General features: G+C 40.7%; 1 protein-coding gene across 1 annotated transcript in view; it reads right to left on the bottom strand.

The window, feature by feature from the left end:
- NET1 (neuroepithelial cell transforming 1) overlaps positions 1–19821 on the bottom strand; it is a 33434-nt gene that overhangs the window by 12439 nt on the left and 1174 nt on the right. The window contains exons 2-3 of the mRNA XM_064479294.1: positions 15944–16010; positions 12066–12125 (exon numbers count right to left, since the gene is read on the bottom strand). Coding sequence (XP_064335364.1) covers positions 12066–12125; positions 15944–16010 — 127 coding nt within the window. The remainder of the gene's footprint in view (positions 1–12065; positions 12126–15943; positions 16011–19821) is intronic.

The raw sequence follows: 19821 nt of genomic DNA, 5'->3' as shown, positions 1-19821 counted from the left end.
ACAGCAGAGCCAGCCTTGTAGGCACTTCCCTGTTTCCACTCTCTTCCTAAAGAGAACTCTTCCACAGGCTACGGGTCAAGTGTACTTGGGCCACCTCAGATTTTAAAGCTCACCATTTCCTACACGGAAAGGTAGATTTTTTTTCCTGTATGTTTAAAAAATTTGGTATCTGTGTAACAGATGTTTTTTATAACATAAATACATATAAAATGATTTCTGTTCTAAAAGTATACATAACAGGATTCTTCCCTATTCTGAATTAACTGACCTTTGTTAAGTCTTAATAGGATCAAAGGACCTACTCAAAAAGGTGAAGGAATAACAGTCTCTAAATTTCTAGTCCAAAACTTCTGTTGGTTTGGGAGCTCTGTTACAAAGGAGATTTTCTTCTTTAACAGTAAATACTGTATTCTATTTTGAAAAGTAGGATTTTAGCTTAACTGTATACTTTGAATGATATGATGCTGGTAACTTGCAAAAACATTTCTATTCTTAGGATTTATTGAGGTCAGAGAAATCTGATAAATCTATGTAGAAAGCACTAATTCTCTAGATGCTGTGGGTGATTTGAAAAAAAAAAAAAGCCTTATTATCTGCTCCTAAAGTGCCAGGAGACCACATATAAAGAAAGGTAGACCACATAAAGAGGCAAGTAATACAGGACAGCTTTTGACGAGTCCAAAATAAGCTGTGCAGCTAGTTAAGGGCTACATGAGTTCAGGAGAGGTAACCGCTTCTGTAGTCTTCCGAGCTGAGGGGAGGGTGGGAAGACGAGGGAAGAGGCGACGAGATGCCACTTCAGTGCCTTGAAGGCCGTGTTCTGTTTTTGTAGGTCTGAGCAAGGGAAGAGCGCAAGTCTTTCCCAAAGGAGCCCGAGGAGAGAACTCAGTGTGAGGTCACAGGCTGTGGGTGAAGACAGAGCAGCAGAGGGTTCTATGGAGCAGGTGAGAAAGAACGAAAGTTATGTTGTAAGGTGGTGTTTAAGATGGTTGAAGGAAGGCTGGAACATAATGCAAAAATCATAGTCAGGTATCTAGAAGTCTGCCTAAGGCAGGGGCAGTGGGAAAGGAAAAGCACACATGCAAGAGGCGACTTATGCAGTTAGTCAGAGATGCCTACGATTTCAAAATTAGGAGAGGTACCTACTAATGCAAATACAGAAGTACAGGAAAAGCTCTGAAAGAACATTCTGCGTTTCATTTTAGACATACTGGTCTGAGGTGGTAGAAAAACATGCAGATAAAAATATTGAGCTAGTACTTCGAAGTGTTGGACACGGACTTGGAAGAGGTCAGAGGGTGGATTTACACTGGGGAGTCAGAGACACAGGGACCAGAGAGGAGGCTCTGGGAGTGAATGAGATGTGTGCTGGAGAAGAGCTGCAAAAAAGAGGTCCAAATCTAACTTTGGAGAAACGCCAAGGGAAAAAGAATTTTACAAAACAGTCAAAAGGAAAGAAGCAAAGCAAGATGCCAAGGGAAGAAAGGTGTTAATTATGGCAAAAAGGTTAAGAAGGGTGAGAAAAGATTCATGGATTTAGTTATCACAAGTTTAATGAAGACCTCAAGTGTGCTCATTCAATGGAATAAAGAGACGAGGAACCACATAGGCTGAAGAGTGAATAGAGCAGAATGATAGTGCGCATAGACAACAATGGCAAATAATCTATAAAAACCAATTTCCTAAGGTTTGCAGGACAGTGTTACTTCTTGTAGGAAGGCCCAAAGCTGCCCTTCTACAAACACCAATGTGTTTTGCATTCAGTTAATGTTAATAACTGAATGTTAACAATTTGTCTTTCTGCTTTGAGACTTTTGAAAAAAGGCGATTGGTTATGTTTCGTCATCTGTTCTATTACCCGGTCACACCCGGGCCGTGGAGGGGCTGGCTGTTTGTGGTGGACAGTTCAGGTCTATACAGCATCCATGTGGAAGCACCGTAGAGACAGACCATGGAACCCAGTTCTCTAATTTTACAGGTAAGAACACTGATCTGCCTAGGCCCTCAGGCCTGGTAAGAACCCAGGAGTCTGGTTCAGTTAGTTTCATCTATTAAAAAGTGGCTGCCAGCGCTTCACAGCCACTGAGTTTCATGAGGGAATAAAGGACTTTCGCAGAGTGGGAGTCAGGAAAGAAGCTGCCAGGGCGTTCTCATGGGCCTCTGTCCTGATGTCTTTCTCCAAACTTTTTCTATTTAGTTCTGATAGAGGAATGGCCAAGGCAATGAGGGGAAAGGCTCTCTCTCATTTCTTTCCTTCAGTAAGGATCCAAGGGGTAAAGGTAGAAGTCTTTATATGTAAAAATAGAAAGCCCACAGGAGCCAAGTAGCGTCTAACAGGGATAGTCCCAGTATGAAAGCCCCAGCTCACCAAACCTAGAATCTTAGGTTCATTCTGGACGTTCAGGAGCTAAATATCATGTAGACAGTGGCAGAGAGCATCCATCAAAGCAGCGAGGCACGTGGGATGCTCAGTTAGTGCTCTGAGTGATGAGCCCGCAAGAATCTGGACTCGAACGATGCTCCACAAACTCCCAGGGCTTTGTGATCACTAACTCATCCACCTCAGTGTTTTCCGGAGGAAACCGGCCGGTGGTGTAGACGAGAGGGAAACGTGAGTCTGTCCACCGTGCCGGGCGCTTCCTGCACGTTACCTTATTTAACCAACTCCATGACGTCTGTACTGTTACCTTCATTTTACATACAGATGGAGGCAGGCAGGACTCAGAGGGTTTAGGAAACTTGTCGGGAGATGGAGCGCCGTCAGCGCAGGTCTGCGGCTCAGGGCTCAGGCTGCGTGGCCGTCGTTCTGAGTCAGGAGGAGAGCTGCGCTTGAAACCCGAGTCTCCTAGTCCCAGGCTAGTTTTGCTAAACAATTGCCAACATTTTACAGAGAAGGAAACCATAAAAACAGTAGAGAGGTCACCTGCCTCATAAGAGGGTAAATAAAAAGATAATAATAAGATCGTTCCAGCTGCTTAAGTCTTAGAAGCGCTCCTATTTCATCGGATGGTTGACATCAATGAGCACGTTACTAACAGCAACTCTTTTTGTGACTGTCTATACCTGGCATAATTGAGGCACAGGTTGGTTAAGTGTCTTTTCTTTGTGCAGGAAACCTGGTATTTATGAACTTAAAAACTTAACTGAGTTATTTAAAAATAATAATGCAGCTTTGTTAAAGATGCAAGTTTTTGGTAAAATTACTGGTTTCCCAAGACTTGGTTTAGTTATAGCCTCTGTTCTTCTGTATGTGTGGAGCCTTCAGTGCTTTCTTCCTTGAAATATGAATAAGGTAAAGAGAAAGGTAAGTTTCCTTTCTCTTTACGAAAAGGACTAGTAGCCTGCTTACCTTTGTTTTCCCTTTTAATGTGAAATTAGATTTCTGAAATTTAGAAACAAATTCGACCTGAAGAGTAACTACTGCTTTTTTGGTTTTGATATTATTTGTTTTTGTTTACTTTCATCTGAAACAATATCACCAACTGAAAATTACAATAGGAAAATTATGGGTAAAGGAAACACAAAAATCTTAGCTCTCTGCTGCCCTCTGCAAGAGACATTGTGAAATGCAATTTTTTTCACTTTGTTTTTTTTCCATGTTAGATGTCAGTAAAATTTTTATCTGCGGCCCTTGTGTAACTCTCATGTTTTATATTACTAAATTAAATACAGATTTAAATAACACACAAGTATATAAAAAGATTCCACAGTTCACAAGAAACACTTTAAGGACTTTTTTCTAAATATAAAAAAACTATGTTCCACTTTAAAACTCTAGAGCTCAAGATTATAAATAACTACTATGTATCTCTCCAAAAATAGGCTACTTAAAACCAATCTTCAAATATTACTAAAAAAGGAAACACTGATTGAAATACTAATAAAATGGAACTCCTGGAAAACCAGAGTTCCAGGATATCTGGTAATGAGTTAAAAACAACACCCCAAAAGGCAGTTATACTTGATGAGTATGAGAGAAGTTAGTAATGAAGTTGTATGTGGATTTGAGTTTTAAAAATCATTTGGATTAAAATTTTGAGTACATCCAAGATTTACTAAGAATATTTTGGGAAAAGATCAACTCAGATCAGTTAAATACTATTAGAAAAACTAAACAGAATAGCAGGTAGGCTAAGAAGTTTGGTATTATGAAAACCATGGTTCTTTTTGCAATCATAACACAAATAGCAAATAAAATTGGGTACTGGTGCTGTTAGTGGTGACTTTTTATCTCAAGGACACAGGGTGACAACTGCCAGTATCATGTAAGATCACTTATGCGTATTTAACAGAATGCTGAGTGGGATTTCCTCCCGAAACTCAGCTAAGGCCAGACCCTGGGGACCAGCGATACCGTGCTTCGTGCCCAGCCTTGTGCCTGGCCTCCTGTTTTCTCAGCCCACTTCTGACTCCAGTTGCTGCTTGGCAACCAGCTCCACGACAGCACCTGGCCTCGCTGCACCGTGCATCTCCTGCTTTCCACCTGGGCTTCTCGGATGCTGGAGCATGGCATTTACACAAGTGGCCTGCAAGTGTGAGGGACTAACACCCCAGGCAACGACCACTGACAGTGGATCACAGAAGCCATTAGTGGACGAAGCTCCCTCTTCAGCCCCCTGAGAAGGCAATTCTGTGGCGTCCTTTACATGGCTCTTTAGAAGGTCCCAGCAAAATCAAGCCTCAGTTGCCCATAGCAGTGACCGGCTTAACAGACACTTGTATCAGCTGCCTCCTTGTTCCCTGGAACAACACCTCACAACAGACTACCTGTCAATTAGCTCAAGTCTCAGGCTCCGATTTCTGGAGGGAACCCCGTGAGACACCAACAGGAGGACTGGCCCTAGTGATTAGATACACAGGATGGGATTCTGGAAGTGGGTCACTGATTGATGAAATGGTGATAAGGACCACAGGTACGGACTAGGCTGACTGGTCTGAGGCTTGGAAGGAGCAAGACTTGTTGAGACAAAAAATTTTGGAGAAGAGGCACATAGGTGGACCTGTGGAGTGTGCACAAAGCTGTAGGGTCTTTGTGTCGTGTTAATGCTCATTGAGAGTACACGGAGGTGCTAGGTGAGCATGACTGTTCTATCCTGTGTCTCCAGGACCACCCCTCACTTACACGACAGGCCCACAGAGAGGGTAGCTATGCCAGCGGGCACAAGGTTACGTGTGGGCCACCAGCAGGGGCTCTCTCTTATGAAGGCTGATCTAGACGTGGCCACTGATGAATGCCCAGCCTGCCAGCAGCTGAGAGATGATCCTGAAGCCTGGGCTTACAGCACCACCCCCTGAGCAGACCTGGTGGCTGGGTGATGATGTCAGCCCCCTGCCTCCACAGCGGGCAGTGATTCATCCTGGCTGGAACTGAGGTCTCGACTGGATGTTGAATTTCCTTCTCTGTCTTCAGGGCCTCTGCCAGCACCATCGTCTGAGAGAACGTACAGTGCTTGCTTTACTTGCATGAGGGCCCACCCAATATTGCCTTGGACTTGGGGACTTATTTTACAGCCAAGGAGTTGCAACAGTGGAAAGATAATTACTTGGTCCACTAGTTCTTCCATACACTCCTTATCTAGAAGCAGAAAGTTGACAGAATGAGACAATTATTTATTAAAGGTTTCACCAGTTGACAGAATGAGACAATTATTTACTAAAGGTTTCACTCTTGTCCAGCAGCTCAGGGATAAAACCCTGCAGGTTTGGAGCACTGTCCCTCAGAATGTGACACACGTGAAACAGCCCATGTATGTTGCTATGTCCTCAGCAGCCCCAACACTGGGTCCCAGGAATCAAGGGGTGGAAGGAGAACTGTTCCCTCTGAATGTCACTCCCAGATGTGGGGTTTTCCCTTCTGTAACCTGGCTCTGCTGCAAAGGGCACCTGTAGCCATCACAGCTCAACTAAGGAAAAGAAACTACGAGTCAGACTCCCCAAGGACAAAGGAGGGGCAGGCCACTGCAGCGTGGGCCAGGGTGAGGAACTCTCTTACGGGCGGAGGAGCGAGATGCTTATCACCTAGGGCTTCGTGCAGCAGCACAGGCTGCAGCCTGTTCCTCTGTGTTCCAGCTTCGGTAGCGATTGTGGCTGGCCACTACCCTGAAGTCTCTGCAAAATACTGAATTTCATGGAATGTTGAGCACGTCTGACTAGTGCAACGAATGCACAGTATTGAACTTGCATCCCCTCCTCACACCCTCAACCTTTCCATCAGTTGCTCCGCAACTTACTTTCTGCTTTAGGGCTTCGTTAATGCCTTATGGTTGTACAGTCCACAGATACTGGGGAGTACATTACCGACAGGGGGTGAGAGCAGGAGAGGAAACCCTCCCCTCCGGCTGCTCCTCAGAGGGCCAGCTGCCAAGTCAACAACACACCTGGGACTGGCTTTTCCTCCTTCCTGGCTTCACTTTCCCAGCCCCTTAATTACCCACATTAAACCACCTGCATGCAAGCCTTGCCTCAGTTTCCACAAAGTCACACAACTAGCAACACAGTTGATGACAGGTCCAAAAGTTAGAGTTCATAACCTCTAAATGCCGTAGCATAATTTCATTTGATTTATGGCTTATTTTATATTAGTTAACAGAGCAAATAGAAGGTGACATTAAAAGAAATACAATTAACATCCCCAGAAAAGTAATAGAGGAAAATATATTAATGAAAAAAAAAGACTTATGAGAAAACAAAACTAAGAAGTAGCGATTATGGAATAAAAAATTGTCAAAATAAAAATGTTAACAGTCAGGCTAAATAGCAGAATAGACACTAATGAGAAATTAGCAGATTAGATGAAGTTGAGGAATTCTTCGAGAGAACAGCATGAAAGACTCACAGATGGAAGAATAAAAGAGAGTCATAAACATAGGAAGTACTTCCAGATGTTCCAAAATCTTGTGAATAGGAGTTCTAAAAGCAAAGGCTAGAGAGCAAAAGGGTGAAAATGAACTAAAGAGCAAGAAAAGTTTGCAAATCTGAAATAAATATTACTCTTTAGATTAAGAGGGTCCAAAGAATGCCAAGCAGGATGAACAAACCATTTAACAACAACAACAAAAGAACCCCTCAAACTACAAAAATATCAGATAAATGATACCATAAAGAGACAGAAGCAAGAGACTGGGGAAACAATCTGGTATATTTATTTACGTTGCAGACGTGCTGTAGGTTCAGCATACAACCCTTACAAGGGTAAATTTTATGTTATGTATATTTCACCATAGTTTTTTAAATGTGAGGGAAAGGAGGGGGAGAAACAGAGAAACAATGTTTTATTCTTTTACAGGGCAGCCATTTACGTCGAAATGCAAGACAAGGGCAGTAAGACAGCCATAGTTATGTGAAGTCACCAGCTTTAGCCTCCAGCTAGCTTCAAACTATTCATATCTGTCCCTCAGGAAAATTACCAATTACCTGTCAGTCATTTAGGAGTAAAATATGTAATTTATTATTATGTTTAATCTAAAATTGCAGCATACACCAATACTCAAAATATAACACTTCAGTATACTTTTAACTTTTAAGAAAAGGAGATTCCCCAAATCCAAACATTTAGAAAAAGAACCAAACGTTCATATATTTTAAAGCATTTCTTTTGAAGTGTTTTGGTTTGTTTTTTGATCATTGATTATATCGGAGTTAAAGAACTTCAGTCGTAGAAAATGACTCAGTATTACTCATCCCAGTATTATTTCACATTAATAAAGTCAACAGTCACTTGTGACTCTTCCTATTGGAAGAAAAAGGCAAGGCTGCTAAGAAACAGAGCTGAGAAACACCTTTGGAAAACAAATCATGTGTTCTTTCTAAAATAAATACATTTATACATACTCTGGTAGTAAGGCAACCTGATAAAGGACAGTGCTGAAATTTTACTCAGAGACAAATTTGATAAGCAATCACAGCCTCACGACAAAATAGTCAATGATCCATTACATGATAACTAACGTTAGTATTAAATTCTTCATGTAAGAAGAATTCTTCATTCTGCGATACAAGGCAAAATCCAGAACACAGTGCCCATGTTACGTGCGTGCCAAAGTCCAAGGTCTTACTTCATTCATTTGACCTACATTACTTCATCTGTTCATTCATCAGATGTTTACTAAGTACCTGTTCTGTATCAGGTCATGTGGCTAGGCGGCTGAAATAGAGTGGTAAATAAAGCGAATAATTTCCAGCAACAGCCAGCAAATGAGCATACAAACTGATTACATTTAGCTTATTACATATTAACTGCTGTACTTAGATGAAAGTCCATGCAAAAAACAGAGGTTGGGAAATTGGCAGAGTTATTTGTTTTGGGGGGTAAGAATAACTTTATGAATGTCAAACCCAGTGGTTTTCAACCTTGGCTTAAAAACAAACCAAAAAAAGTCTCCAGATGTTCCTGGGTCCCAGTGTCACTCTCTCTCGTTCGTTACCCCATCTCCCCACTTGTATACGGTCTGGGATAGGGCCCAGCAGCACATTTCTTCCCCTAAAAGCTCCCAGGTGCCTCTGACCTGCAGCCAGGGTTGAGTACCTGTTTCAGCTAGTCATTATTTTCAAGGTACAAATACAGCTTAAGGCTTCTGTGATCATCAGAACTTCACTGCTGACTTCTTTCCTCCTCCTGAAATCCTAATTTGCTCTTTCCTCATTCAGTTCTCCCTACCTAGAGGGCACACCTCCCAGGCTGGTGAGGGATGGACTCCTGGGACAGAAGTTAGACTCTGGGGAGGATCCTGGACATAACAGCTGCATAGAGGATAGAGGCATCAGCAGGCAAAGGGAGTGAAGAGGAACAGGGTGCAAAGGAGGGGACGGGAAGTGCGGTAGGAGAGATCCTGGAGGCTGCAACGGGGCTTCCACGTTAAGCACAGGACCTGGGCTTTATCATCGCAACAGTGGACAGCTGCGAAGGAACGCAAGCAAGGCGCTGAGGAGAAAGAGCAGTGCGGTGCCACCGAGAGGCTACGGGCAGGGAGGCCAGAAGCAAGGCTCTATCTCTGGAAGCAACCGCATAGAAAGACAGAAAACCAGGACTGTGATCTGTCTTGAGGGTTCAGATTAGGGAGCCTTCAGTTTCAGACAGAAGGGTCTGCTGAGGGAACGAGTTCTCCGAGAAAGATTAACCAAGCGGAGGCGACGGGTAAGGAGGGAGCCCCATGAAGGCTCTTTTCGCTTCCACAGCCGCTACCCTAACTCAGGGCCTCTCGCCTGTTCCCAGCCCTCACTAACCTATACCTTCTCCGCAGGCGGAAGGGCCGCACTTCAGGAAGTCAGTGCAAGAACCCAGAATGCTATTTCTGTGGACTTTCATGGGAGAGCCATCAGTTCTTCAGCCAGTTGTTTACAGCCTTCAGCTCAGTGGCCAACTGACCCTCCGTTCGACTTCATTTCTTAGTTCTTCCTCGTATATGTCTTTGAATCTTTCCAAATCATCTCTTTATCATTCCCTAAACATTTAACTGATTTTAGCTCTTTGCAGGGGTTTGTAGATGCCCCTTCCCTACCTAGCTTGGTTTCCCCAGTTCACATTTGCCCTCATGGAAACCCAAATCAAAACCTCCAAAACATCTTCTCTTACTCTCATTCCGCCTTCTAGACCAGTTGGTATTTCTGCACAGTCTACTGTCACCTCTGCAGGAGTAGATTTTGTCACAGGTCCTGGTTCCTGATTGTATACAGTCTTATCTCTAAGGTCTAGTACAGCACTTGGAACATGGTGGGTGCTCCATGAACGTTTGTGGAATTAAAAAAATAAAATAAAGAATTTAGACCAGACTCCAGTGGAGTTCTGAGTATACAGAGATGATACTCAGTAAAGAATTATTTCAAATTCATTCTTTCCTTATCGTAGTTGTACATGAATCCTTAGCTTTGGGAGGCATGGAGACAACATCACTGCGTTATTCTCTGTGCAGCTGGACGTGTGTTTAGCATAACCAAAATTTTATAAGGATTTCCTTTTTGAATATAATTCCTCAATCTAAAGAAGTTAATAATAGTATATGCAAATATATGACTATTGCCCTAAAATGTACTTAATTTTGAAGGACAATAGAAGCCTATCTTTGGCTAGTTGATGAGTATTATCTCGTAATATTTTATCCAAAAAATGATAGTAATTCAAATAATTCCAGCAAATTCAATGTCAATAAAATCTGCTAAAAGTAAATTAGGTTTAGAGGAAAGGTGAATTTGGATTTTACCTTTAAAGCAATGGACAGCTATGAAGGAATTTCACCACCCCGGGAACAAACCAACATGAGGCAGAATTCTGGGAATAAGGCAGTGGCAGCAGCACAGTTTTACAATTTTTCTAAATCCTTCCATAAAAACACATAGAACAAGGACAGCAAAACCAAAACGCAGAGTCAGTATGCTCAGCCTGTGTAACAAGGTGCACATCTCCATGAATCCAAAAGCACAAGTTAATATGGATAAATGGGCAACAACGGTAAGACGTATACGGTACTAGAAAAGAGCAGAGAAAAATAACAAAGCGTCTGCCAGAGCTGCGCAGAGGAGAGGCCCAAGCTGCAGAGTGAGGCAGGCCACTTCGAGAACAGCAGCGGACACTGACAAGGGCTGGATGTGCTCAAATGACAGCAGGGTGTGTGGCTGGAACGCCTGAGCCTCTGGGACTCTCCAAGCTCATCCCCAGGACAAAAGCCCTCCACTGTGGCACAAGCTCTGGGAACAGGTTTCAAACACAACAGAACAGAGGTTACAGATACACAGGAAAGAGAAAGTTCAAATAAATGCTGAGGAGAAAAACAGGTCCTGGAGAACTCGGGAAATATATCTATACTTCTTACTTCTTACAGACCACAGAAGAGGGAGCTTCAGAGTCATAAAGATGGAAAAGCTCTCCTGACTCAACTCCTCCTTTCTAAAACTACTTTCACATAACAATGGCCAATAAAAAAGAATCGTAGTTAAATCCATTGCAAAGTTTTTATAAGAAAACAAGGTATAAGGGGAAAAATAACATCCCTACAAAAAGTGAAAGCATGGTAGGAAAACATGCTCACAAAAACTGTAACTATTCCAAAACCAGCTATGAAGGAACATAAATCAGAATTAGAAAGGTTATAAAACTAACGAAAAAATTAGAAATAAAATATCCAAAACTGGAAACCAGACAAAAGGATTCCTGAATGCCTCTTCATTGGAGAATCTCATTTTCTAAGGTGTATACCCTTTTCTTGATTCACTATTTGCAACTGATTAGGGTTTTTTTTTTTTTTTGCTTTTTACAGATCTGTAAGGGTAAATGTTAACTGCAGCAAACTGAGAGCAATGCAAATATGTTCTGTAGGCAGCGATGAAGATGAGGGTATTCATCTGTTTTGTATCCAATTTAGCAGTCTTATCCCATCGTTCTCTCTCTCAGTGACCAGAATACTTCAGCGTTTCCTATATCCTTTGACCAGCTTTATCATTCTGTTGGCTTACTCAATATGTTAATGACAGATCTTCACTCCTTAAAGTAAAAAAAAGCAGATGGAGCAACTAGCATAGCGAAACAGAAAACCCAACGTGCACCAAAAAAAGAGACCGTGTTTCCCCCAAAACCTTTCTGTTGGTCAGACAGTGGCAAACTGAACAGCTGTGAGACCCTCAGGGCTTCAGCACTTGGGCCCAGAGAAGCAAAGGGAAGCCAACGTTTAACATTTAGGCGACTGAGCATAAAACCCCGATTCCGACAGGGCCACACGCAGCGGGGCGTGGGCGAGAGCACGGGGGACGCTGCCCCTCCTGCCCGCCCCGCCCCGCCCCGTCCCCAGCGGCGGCGCCCCCCGCGGCGGGCCTGGTCTCCCTAGGCGCGTGGGCTGTGATCTCCGTCACAGCGCAGCACTGTTTTGGCGGAGGTTTTCTGCTCATTCTTACCAAAGAAGTAGAGCAGAAGAAAGAGGGTATCTGTAAGAGCCAGTGTTACTCAGTGTTACCCTTAAAAATGCGAAATGCAAAAACTCCCCAAAAACAAAAGAATCAGCTTCCATTATTCTTATAGCACAGAAACAAAGCACTGCGTATTTTAAACTGCTTTTCTTTGCAAGAGCAGCGAGGCTTACTTTCAGATCAAGGCTGCTAAGGCTGACGACGTCATCATCTTTCTCTCTTCGTTTTCTTTTCTATAAGAAAGAAAAGATTTCATTCTTAATTAGAAGGAATGCATGTTACTCCATTAAACAACTAGTAAAATCACTTTTAAAAAGTGAAGTCTTAGGCTGTATTCATAAGAAAATTATTTTTGAGGGATGCTCATAAAGTATCTCTAGCACGTTATTATTTACTGTCTAAAAAGTTCCCTCTGACTAAACCATCTCTTGTTGTGAAGTGATCCCACCCTATTAAAACCTCACTCATGTAAAGTTTTTCAGAACAGAACTCTCATGTAAGTCAAGTCCATACTTATTAGAGAAAATGTAGATGTTTTATATATAAAGTCAGTAAGTTTTTAAGAAAAGGAACACATATTATTTATACTACGGAGGGAGGGAGGTGAGGGATCTCCACTAGAAAAAAAAATTTCTTTTCTTCTGGCCCAAGTTAATTAAGATTTGTTGCCTGAAGCAGGATTTATCAGGTGGAAGATGAACTTGCACGTCCCTGGAGTACCTTCCAGTAATCACTCATCACCTGCATTCAGTCCTACTGGTACCAGCAGTGACAAAACTGTGTATAGGTCTTTAATTTCTACTCCTTAATCAGTATTGAAGAAGAATCCTTAAGTACATTTCTTCTCCCACATCTCAGATTAACGTTTCAGGTTACTTGTGATATAGCCTCGTTCTCCTGAACTCTCCAAACTGAGCAGCCAGGGCTCCCTCCCAGGTGCTGGCCCCACCTGAGGAGAAGCTGGTGAGAAAAAGCAAATAAAGAAAAGGAAAAATAAAGTCCACACAGAAGTGGAGAAAATGTATCAAGCCTGGAAGTCTCAGAAGCAAGCCCTCATGAAAACAAAAGAGGGTGCGCTACAAAGTTGGAAAAGCTACCTGAACCAAGCCTCTTTGTAGAAGTTCAGGAAAACTAACTAATCCACATTTAAATGAACAGAAAGTTCTCCAAGTCAAATCCTACACACAGTAACTCTAAGAAAAAAGAGCATAAGGGACAGAATAACATCTCTACAGGGAAGGAAGTCACCTCAGAAGGAGATGCTCGAGGCAGCAGAGCAAACCTGTAACATTGTATTTCAAATTCAGCTAAAAGACTTAAGAAAATGATACAGGACATGAAAGAACACTGTAAATCAGAATTGGGAAAAACTAAAAAAATGAAATGACAGAACTCAAGAAGTCCTTACTGATCCTAAGGTTATATCCAGAAGATGCAGACAAGTATGAATAATATAATCATATATTATTTGTATGTGATATTTATATGTATTTGTATATTATTTGAATAATATAATTTGTAAATGATTTTACAAGCAGAACACAGAGGGACACACACAGCGTTGCTGACGGGTCAGAGTGGAGTTGGGGAGGGAAGGACCTTCACAGGAGGACACTGCCAAGCAAAAAGCAGATCGTACTGATGGGAATAAAGCATGTACATGGTCACCCTTATGTACTTACAGAGAATCGTACCCATGCTCATGTGGGGGCAGTTGTATAAAGAAATTTGACAGACTTTTAAATATTCTAGTGTATTTTCATTTAAATATTTTGAAGTTCTGCTTTCCGTATTTGTATGTTCAACCCACCTAGAATGTAGTTTTGTACGTATGTGGTACAAGGTGCTTCAGCCAACTGCCCCCGCACCTAATACCCTTGTTGAGAGCACCCCGCCTTCACACAGCCTGCGATGCAGTGAGTGCTCACGTACATGTGGCTCAGTTTCTGGGCTCTCGATTTTATCCCATTGGTCTATTTATCTAGACCTGCACCCATATTATGCTGTGTAATTTCTGTACCTTTGGAGTAAGTCTCACAGATCTTTTCATAGGTTTATTCCTAGTTTTAAGTTTTATTTCAATAAAAGCATCATTAAAAATTTACCCCTAATATATGTATACATACATATATATAATATATATAGACATAATATATAACATATATATACATGTATACATATATAATATACATATACATATATTAGGGGTGTGTGTGTATACACACACACACATTCTATTGATTGATTTTTGTAATTTTTATAGTCTTGCTCAAACTCTTGTTAGTTCTAATAGTTGCTATTAATATTCTCTTGCATATTCTACATAGACAATTGTATTGTCTCTAAGTATGAAATCGTACTGGCTCTTCCTTTCTAACTTTTGTATCATTTGTTTTCCTGTCTTACTGTGTTGGCTAGCAGCACTACTACAGTGCTGGCTAAACATGATGACGGCATGCTTTCTAACTTCAGGGGAATGTCTCTAACATTTCATCATTACGTGTGTTGTCTGTGTTTGTCACTTTCTCTGCTCTTACTTTTCCTCCTATTTTCTTTGATTTACTCTATTGTTCTTTTTCTCACCTCTTGAGTTAGATGCTTAGTTTTTATCCTTTTCCTTTCTTAAACTATGTATTTAAGTTATAAATCTCCCTCTTAGTATTCCTTAATCATATTTCAAAAGTTTTAGTACATGAACGCGAGATATTTCTTTTGTCACAGAGCCCTCTACAAAAGTGCTTTCCTGAGTGAGATGTCCCCATCCCAGAAGACGTGCAAGTTACCTTCCCTGCAGTGCAGGAGGAAAGTGTAAGCACTTTGTTTCTATGTATTTCTCAATCCTTAAAAATAAGCTTTACTAAAATGTAACATACACGTGATGAGCTCACCATCACCTACATTTTCAAACGTGAGTTAAAGACAGTGGCAGTTTAATCACATCCAATTTAGAAGTCAGCCCCAAGCTATGAAACTGTCCTGACTATTTGACATACAGATTTATGTCCACTATCATTAACCTCACCCGAAGTGAGTACTGTGCTTTGAGACAATAGCTATAATGTACCTAAACATGATAAAAGACTGTATTAGGGTAATTAATACTCAAAATATTTTTGCTGATAGGCTTGCAAAATCAAATTTGGAGACAATTCTCTACTACAGTTTTTCTATTTAAGTTTAGGTTCAGTTAGTAAGGGAAGGGACCAAAATGAAAAAAGTTTCAGAGGAAAATGTGCAAGTGCATTAAAATCAGAAGACTCTTGCTATGAATGCTTTACCGACCAATTAATGTACATAAATGAGTACAGAAATCTTGAACAGAAGTCCCCAACAGAAACATAAATTAAATACAACAGGATGGAATTAAGTGAAATGTGCGGTGCCGAACCCAGCAGCACATCGTCAGCACGTGCACACGAGCAAGGTCTGGCTGACTGGAACAGAATCATCTCTGCTGTTTCCCCCAAATAAGAAAAGCGTAAGAATCATGCTGTCTTTGTACATACTTTATTTATAGGGGTATTATGAAATAATGAGTGTTTAATTACAAAAACTCCTCAATTTTCTGGTGTCACTTTGCACAAGGTTAGATGCCTCTGTGAAGTCTCATTCTAAAAATAATGAAGCAGTCCCTCTAGAATAAGATGATTAATAACAGAAAATCATCCATTCATTATGTATTTGTTATCTATAATCATTTAAGTATTTTTCAACCAAGAAAAAGCTGTTAGAGTATGTACATAAAAAAACTTCATGTTTCATAACATATTCTCTTAATTTTAACACTGGTAGGAATAAGAGAAAGAAATGCATAGAGTTCAAGATGAATAGAGCCAATACTTTTCAAATTATATCTTATATTTAATTGAAATAAAAATTTCTTTTTTTAGCAGAAAAGAATTAAATCAGGCTGACAAAGATGGTGCTAGAAACTCCACACCTAAAGGTTTTCGGGAGGTACAGACAACTGAGCTGTACACCAGACAGAAAGACAACCCAGGAATTATTTCTGTCTAATGTCTTGAAATAAAAATCCCAGGTGCCTACTCACCAAAGTGAAGTCCCAATGGGGGCCAGGTGTTAAAAATGTGAAGGAGCTACCTCTCCGAAGGGAGTATCTGTTAACAGAAAATTCAAACAATAAATACACTGAGTAACTTCAGTAAAATAAAGCACTAGACAGATAAAAAGCTATCTTTTTCATAGTTTCAAAACTGTTCAAAGTAGCCTTATTAGTCATCCAATTGTAGAAATAAGGAGGGTATATTAAAAAGACCCACAAAACCCAAAAAACCCAGAAAAACCAGGGTGTAAGTTCTGGCCACTTTTTTGAAACTTTACAAAAGTGAAAGAGCCTTTATAAAATTAGTGAACAGATTAAGAGCATTTTATGAAAAGTAATTCACCACAACAGTTCACCACATACACAGTCAAGTAATAAGAAATGTATTTATATAATGTTACACTAATAGGTTAAATAAAAAACAGTAAATGGTACAAAAATTATTTGATAAAACTCAACATTCATGCTTAATATTTTAAAAACAAGAATAAAAGAATACTCAACCTAAAACCTTAAAACCTAAATGTATTTATTTTGTATTTGATGTTTAAATCTCTTTCATGTACTGATTTTTTTTAAAAATTATGATTTAATAAACAGAATAAAAAGCTTTGAATGACAGTATCTGAGACAAACATCTCTCATGAGACTAAAATTTGGGATTTTGTTCTTTACTTAACCTGTCTTCACCTTTATAAAAATATAAACCTCTGCTTATAAAACATGTAGAAAATCATAAAACATAGGTAGCACAGGAAATAAGGTCTATAAACTATACGGACAGAAAAGCAAAGGCAGTTTCTTCAGAGCGTGCTACGGCAAGGCAGCTGGGACTCAAAGGCAAGCTGAGGAATGAGAAGGTTTTATTTCTGGGGGAGAAGGGGCGGCTCGGTGCTCCCTGATTGGAGGCTGTCGGCAGGGGCAGCTGCCAGCGGGCTGACCGGGACTGGGGCATCCTCTGTGATTCACAGGTGCAGGTGTGACTTGCTCTGGTTGGCTCCAAGTTGGAAGCAAGGATGAAAATTCGGGAGGCTGGCAGTTACCGATGGAGTCCTGGCCATTTGGGGCCGATTATTACAGAAGTTACTGCTTAGCTTCCTGGACTGTCAGGCCATTGTCCCTTTGTATACTCCCTCTCTCACCCTTGACCCCTGATGCCACTGTAAGTTTTAGAAACACCACGACGGCAGTTATTTCTACGGAAATTTACAAGCTTATATCAAACACAAGAGCCTCTGTAGTTTCCTACGCTAAACATAAAGCAGGAGTTTGTTTACATTTTGACAAGGAACACACGGGAAGATGGCTCCAAGAAGAAAGAGAGTATCAAAGCGGCTTCACAGAGGAATGAATACTTGAGTAACACTAAAGCTGAGTCAAACAGAAATAGCAATTAGCTAAGCATACACGAGCCAGGAAGGCCCTGAGGGCAAAGGAAAGGGTACCTGTTCAGGGGGAGTGAAGTGGCTTACATTCAGGAAGCTGCAGTTTCTTACATCTGAGTATCAAAAGAAATAAAGATGGGCTAAGATGGGCTGGATCATGATAAAGGGCCTTACATATAACCCTTAGAGTGTGGATTTGATCTTGAATATGTGGGGCAGCTCTCAGCGACTGAATTCTTAGTAACAAGAAGACAAGACTGATCAGGAAGACCAGTTAAGAGGCAGCTCCGTGCTGCTTACAACAGAGGAACACCAGCAAGGCTGGAGGGGAGAAGCTGATCAGAAGAAGGGCTCCCTGTAAAGCTGGTAGGAAAATTTCCTTCTCCTCCCTCATTATGAAGGCTCCTGGCATAGTGAAATATGATGCCATGTACAGTAATTAGAAACAGATGGAGAGAGATCTTCAGATATTTAAAGTAAACATTTCCTAAATAATTGTTTAGAGTTCAAGAATTTTTTTGAGGGCCTCTTTAGTGGAGCAAGATAACCTAAGGAACTGATGATTTTCCTTGCCACTGCAGAAAAGTCAAGCAACAATGAAGAAAACAGTGTGATTTTTGATAAAACACTAAGACATGGGAATATATTATAATTCATACAGCTGAAGAATACATATAGTATTATAGCATACATAGATAATAGTATAAGCAAATGCCAAAAGACTACAGGGAAAACTGGGCCTTCACACCGTATCATCCACAGATGACACTTCCTGAAAACACTGCTCTAGGTGAGCCCTGTCATGTGCTACATGGTTGGAAAGAGCCATCAGTGGGGACTAGGTTGAGAAGCAGCAGTTAACGACTTTTCAGAAGATTGTTTCTAATCTAACACAAATATTCATTACAAAGTAGTAATCGTGGTAGCACTTAAAATACTCAATATAACACTTCCTTTCTGGTATAAGACAAGTATTAGGAGAACAGAAAGCCAAAGCTATTTATTTCTTAATTCCCTTGAATTGTCCACACTGACCTCAGAATGAATTTGATGTTTGAAAACTGGAAAGACTTAGCTCTTAGGAATTTTAAACAGGTCAGCAAACTGGAAAAATATTTCCAACTGGATGGCAAGATTCTTTCCAGCACCAGCTGTAATCAGCTTTGCGGTATGCTATTTTTTCCTATTTCAGTAACAAGTACCTATTTATTTTGAATACCCATGGAAAACAGAAACCCAAAAAACAAATTGTGCCCGGAAAGCATGTGAGTCAATGCCAACTTTCAAAGATCTTGGAAAGACACATAAGTCATTTTTTCACAGGGGTCAGATTCAAAATGTAATAGCTATTTTAAATCCTTGTGGGAAAAAGTTTTAATTTCATAAAACATTAAAAGTGGCCTTTCTAGAAAAGCCCGAGTACAGTCCATTTAAAGGGAGTTCAAAGGCTGAAATAAGAATTTTGGTCCAATCTCCTTTTTTCATGTATCCAACTAGTTACAATATTTAAGCCATAACTTAAACTGATACCTGAAGGAACTAGCTTGGTATATGAAACTGTGTTTCCCATCAACCCCATTGTGATTATTCCTTGGCCTCTAACATACTTCCCTTTGCGTTATTTGGTGCGTTTTCAAACTATGTAAATTATTTTTACAGGAAACTAGATTTAGTCTGAATGAAGCATAATTATAATGATGAAGCTGATGTTCAAAAAGAAAATCATCCTGTTAATTCATTCTTAAGCCAAATTATATTTTCAGAGATTAGGATTTGTGTCACTGCCCTCCTCCATTAAGGCAAGTAACTAAGAGCTGAACTGTAATTATAAACGGCAGAAGGGCAGCTCAACACCATCTTCGTAAAGCGTACCAGACCATACAAGTGAGGTAACTCCTCTCATGACTTCTTTGTTTCTGCTCTCACACTATCTCTTACATACAGGCTGTAATCAGTATAAAGGTTTCAGGCTAGGATTATCCTAAACTTCAATATAGAGATCAGTATCTAATGAAAAAGTCTAGCTCTCTCTACGGTAACTTATAGTGAGTTTGTAAGAGTTGATCAAAGTGTTTTCCTTGCCCTCAAAAACGGATTGGCACATGCAGGCATGACTGGAATGCAAATTATTTAAGGAATTGCAGTTTATCTCAAGCAATAATGTGTAGTGGACCATAGGGACTTCTGAAAAGATGGAGCAGATGTGGAATTAGTCTTATAGATAAAAACCAACAAACAACAATTAACATTTGGAGAGAGCGTTGTGTGTGCAGGCTTAGATGCATTATCTCACTGAACTGCACAACTTATGGGGGGGTACTATTATAACCCCCACTTATGGATGAGGACATAACCTTAAAGATGACAGGTCCAACCAGTCACTGGGACCTACCACCTCCAATGCTGTTTGTTTTCAGTACTGTCTCACACGGCTCCTCTTCCAGACACAGAAACCCGCATCTACTGTCCACCCTTTGCAGA

Source organism: Camelus dromedarius, chromosome 26 (genome assembly GCF_036321535.1).
Source record: "Camelus dromedarius isolate mCamDro1 chromosome 26, mCamDro1.pat, whole genome shotgun sequence".
NCBI classification, from domain to species: domain Eukaryota; kingdom Metazoa; phylum Chordata; class Mammalia; order Artiodactyla; family Camelidae; genus Camelus; species Camelus dromedarius.
Note: the sequence above shows the minus strand (reverse complement) of the source record. Positions and strands in the feature narration are given on the sequence as shown.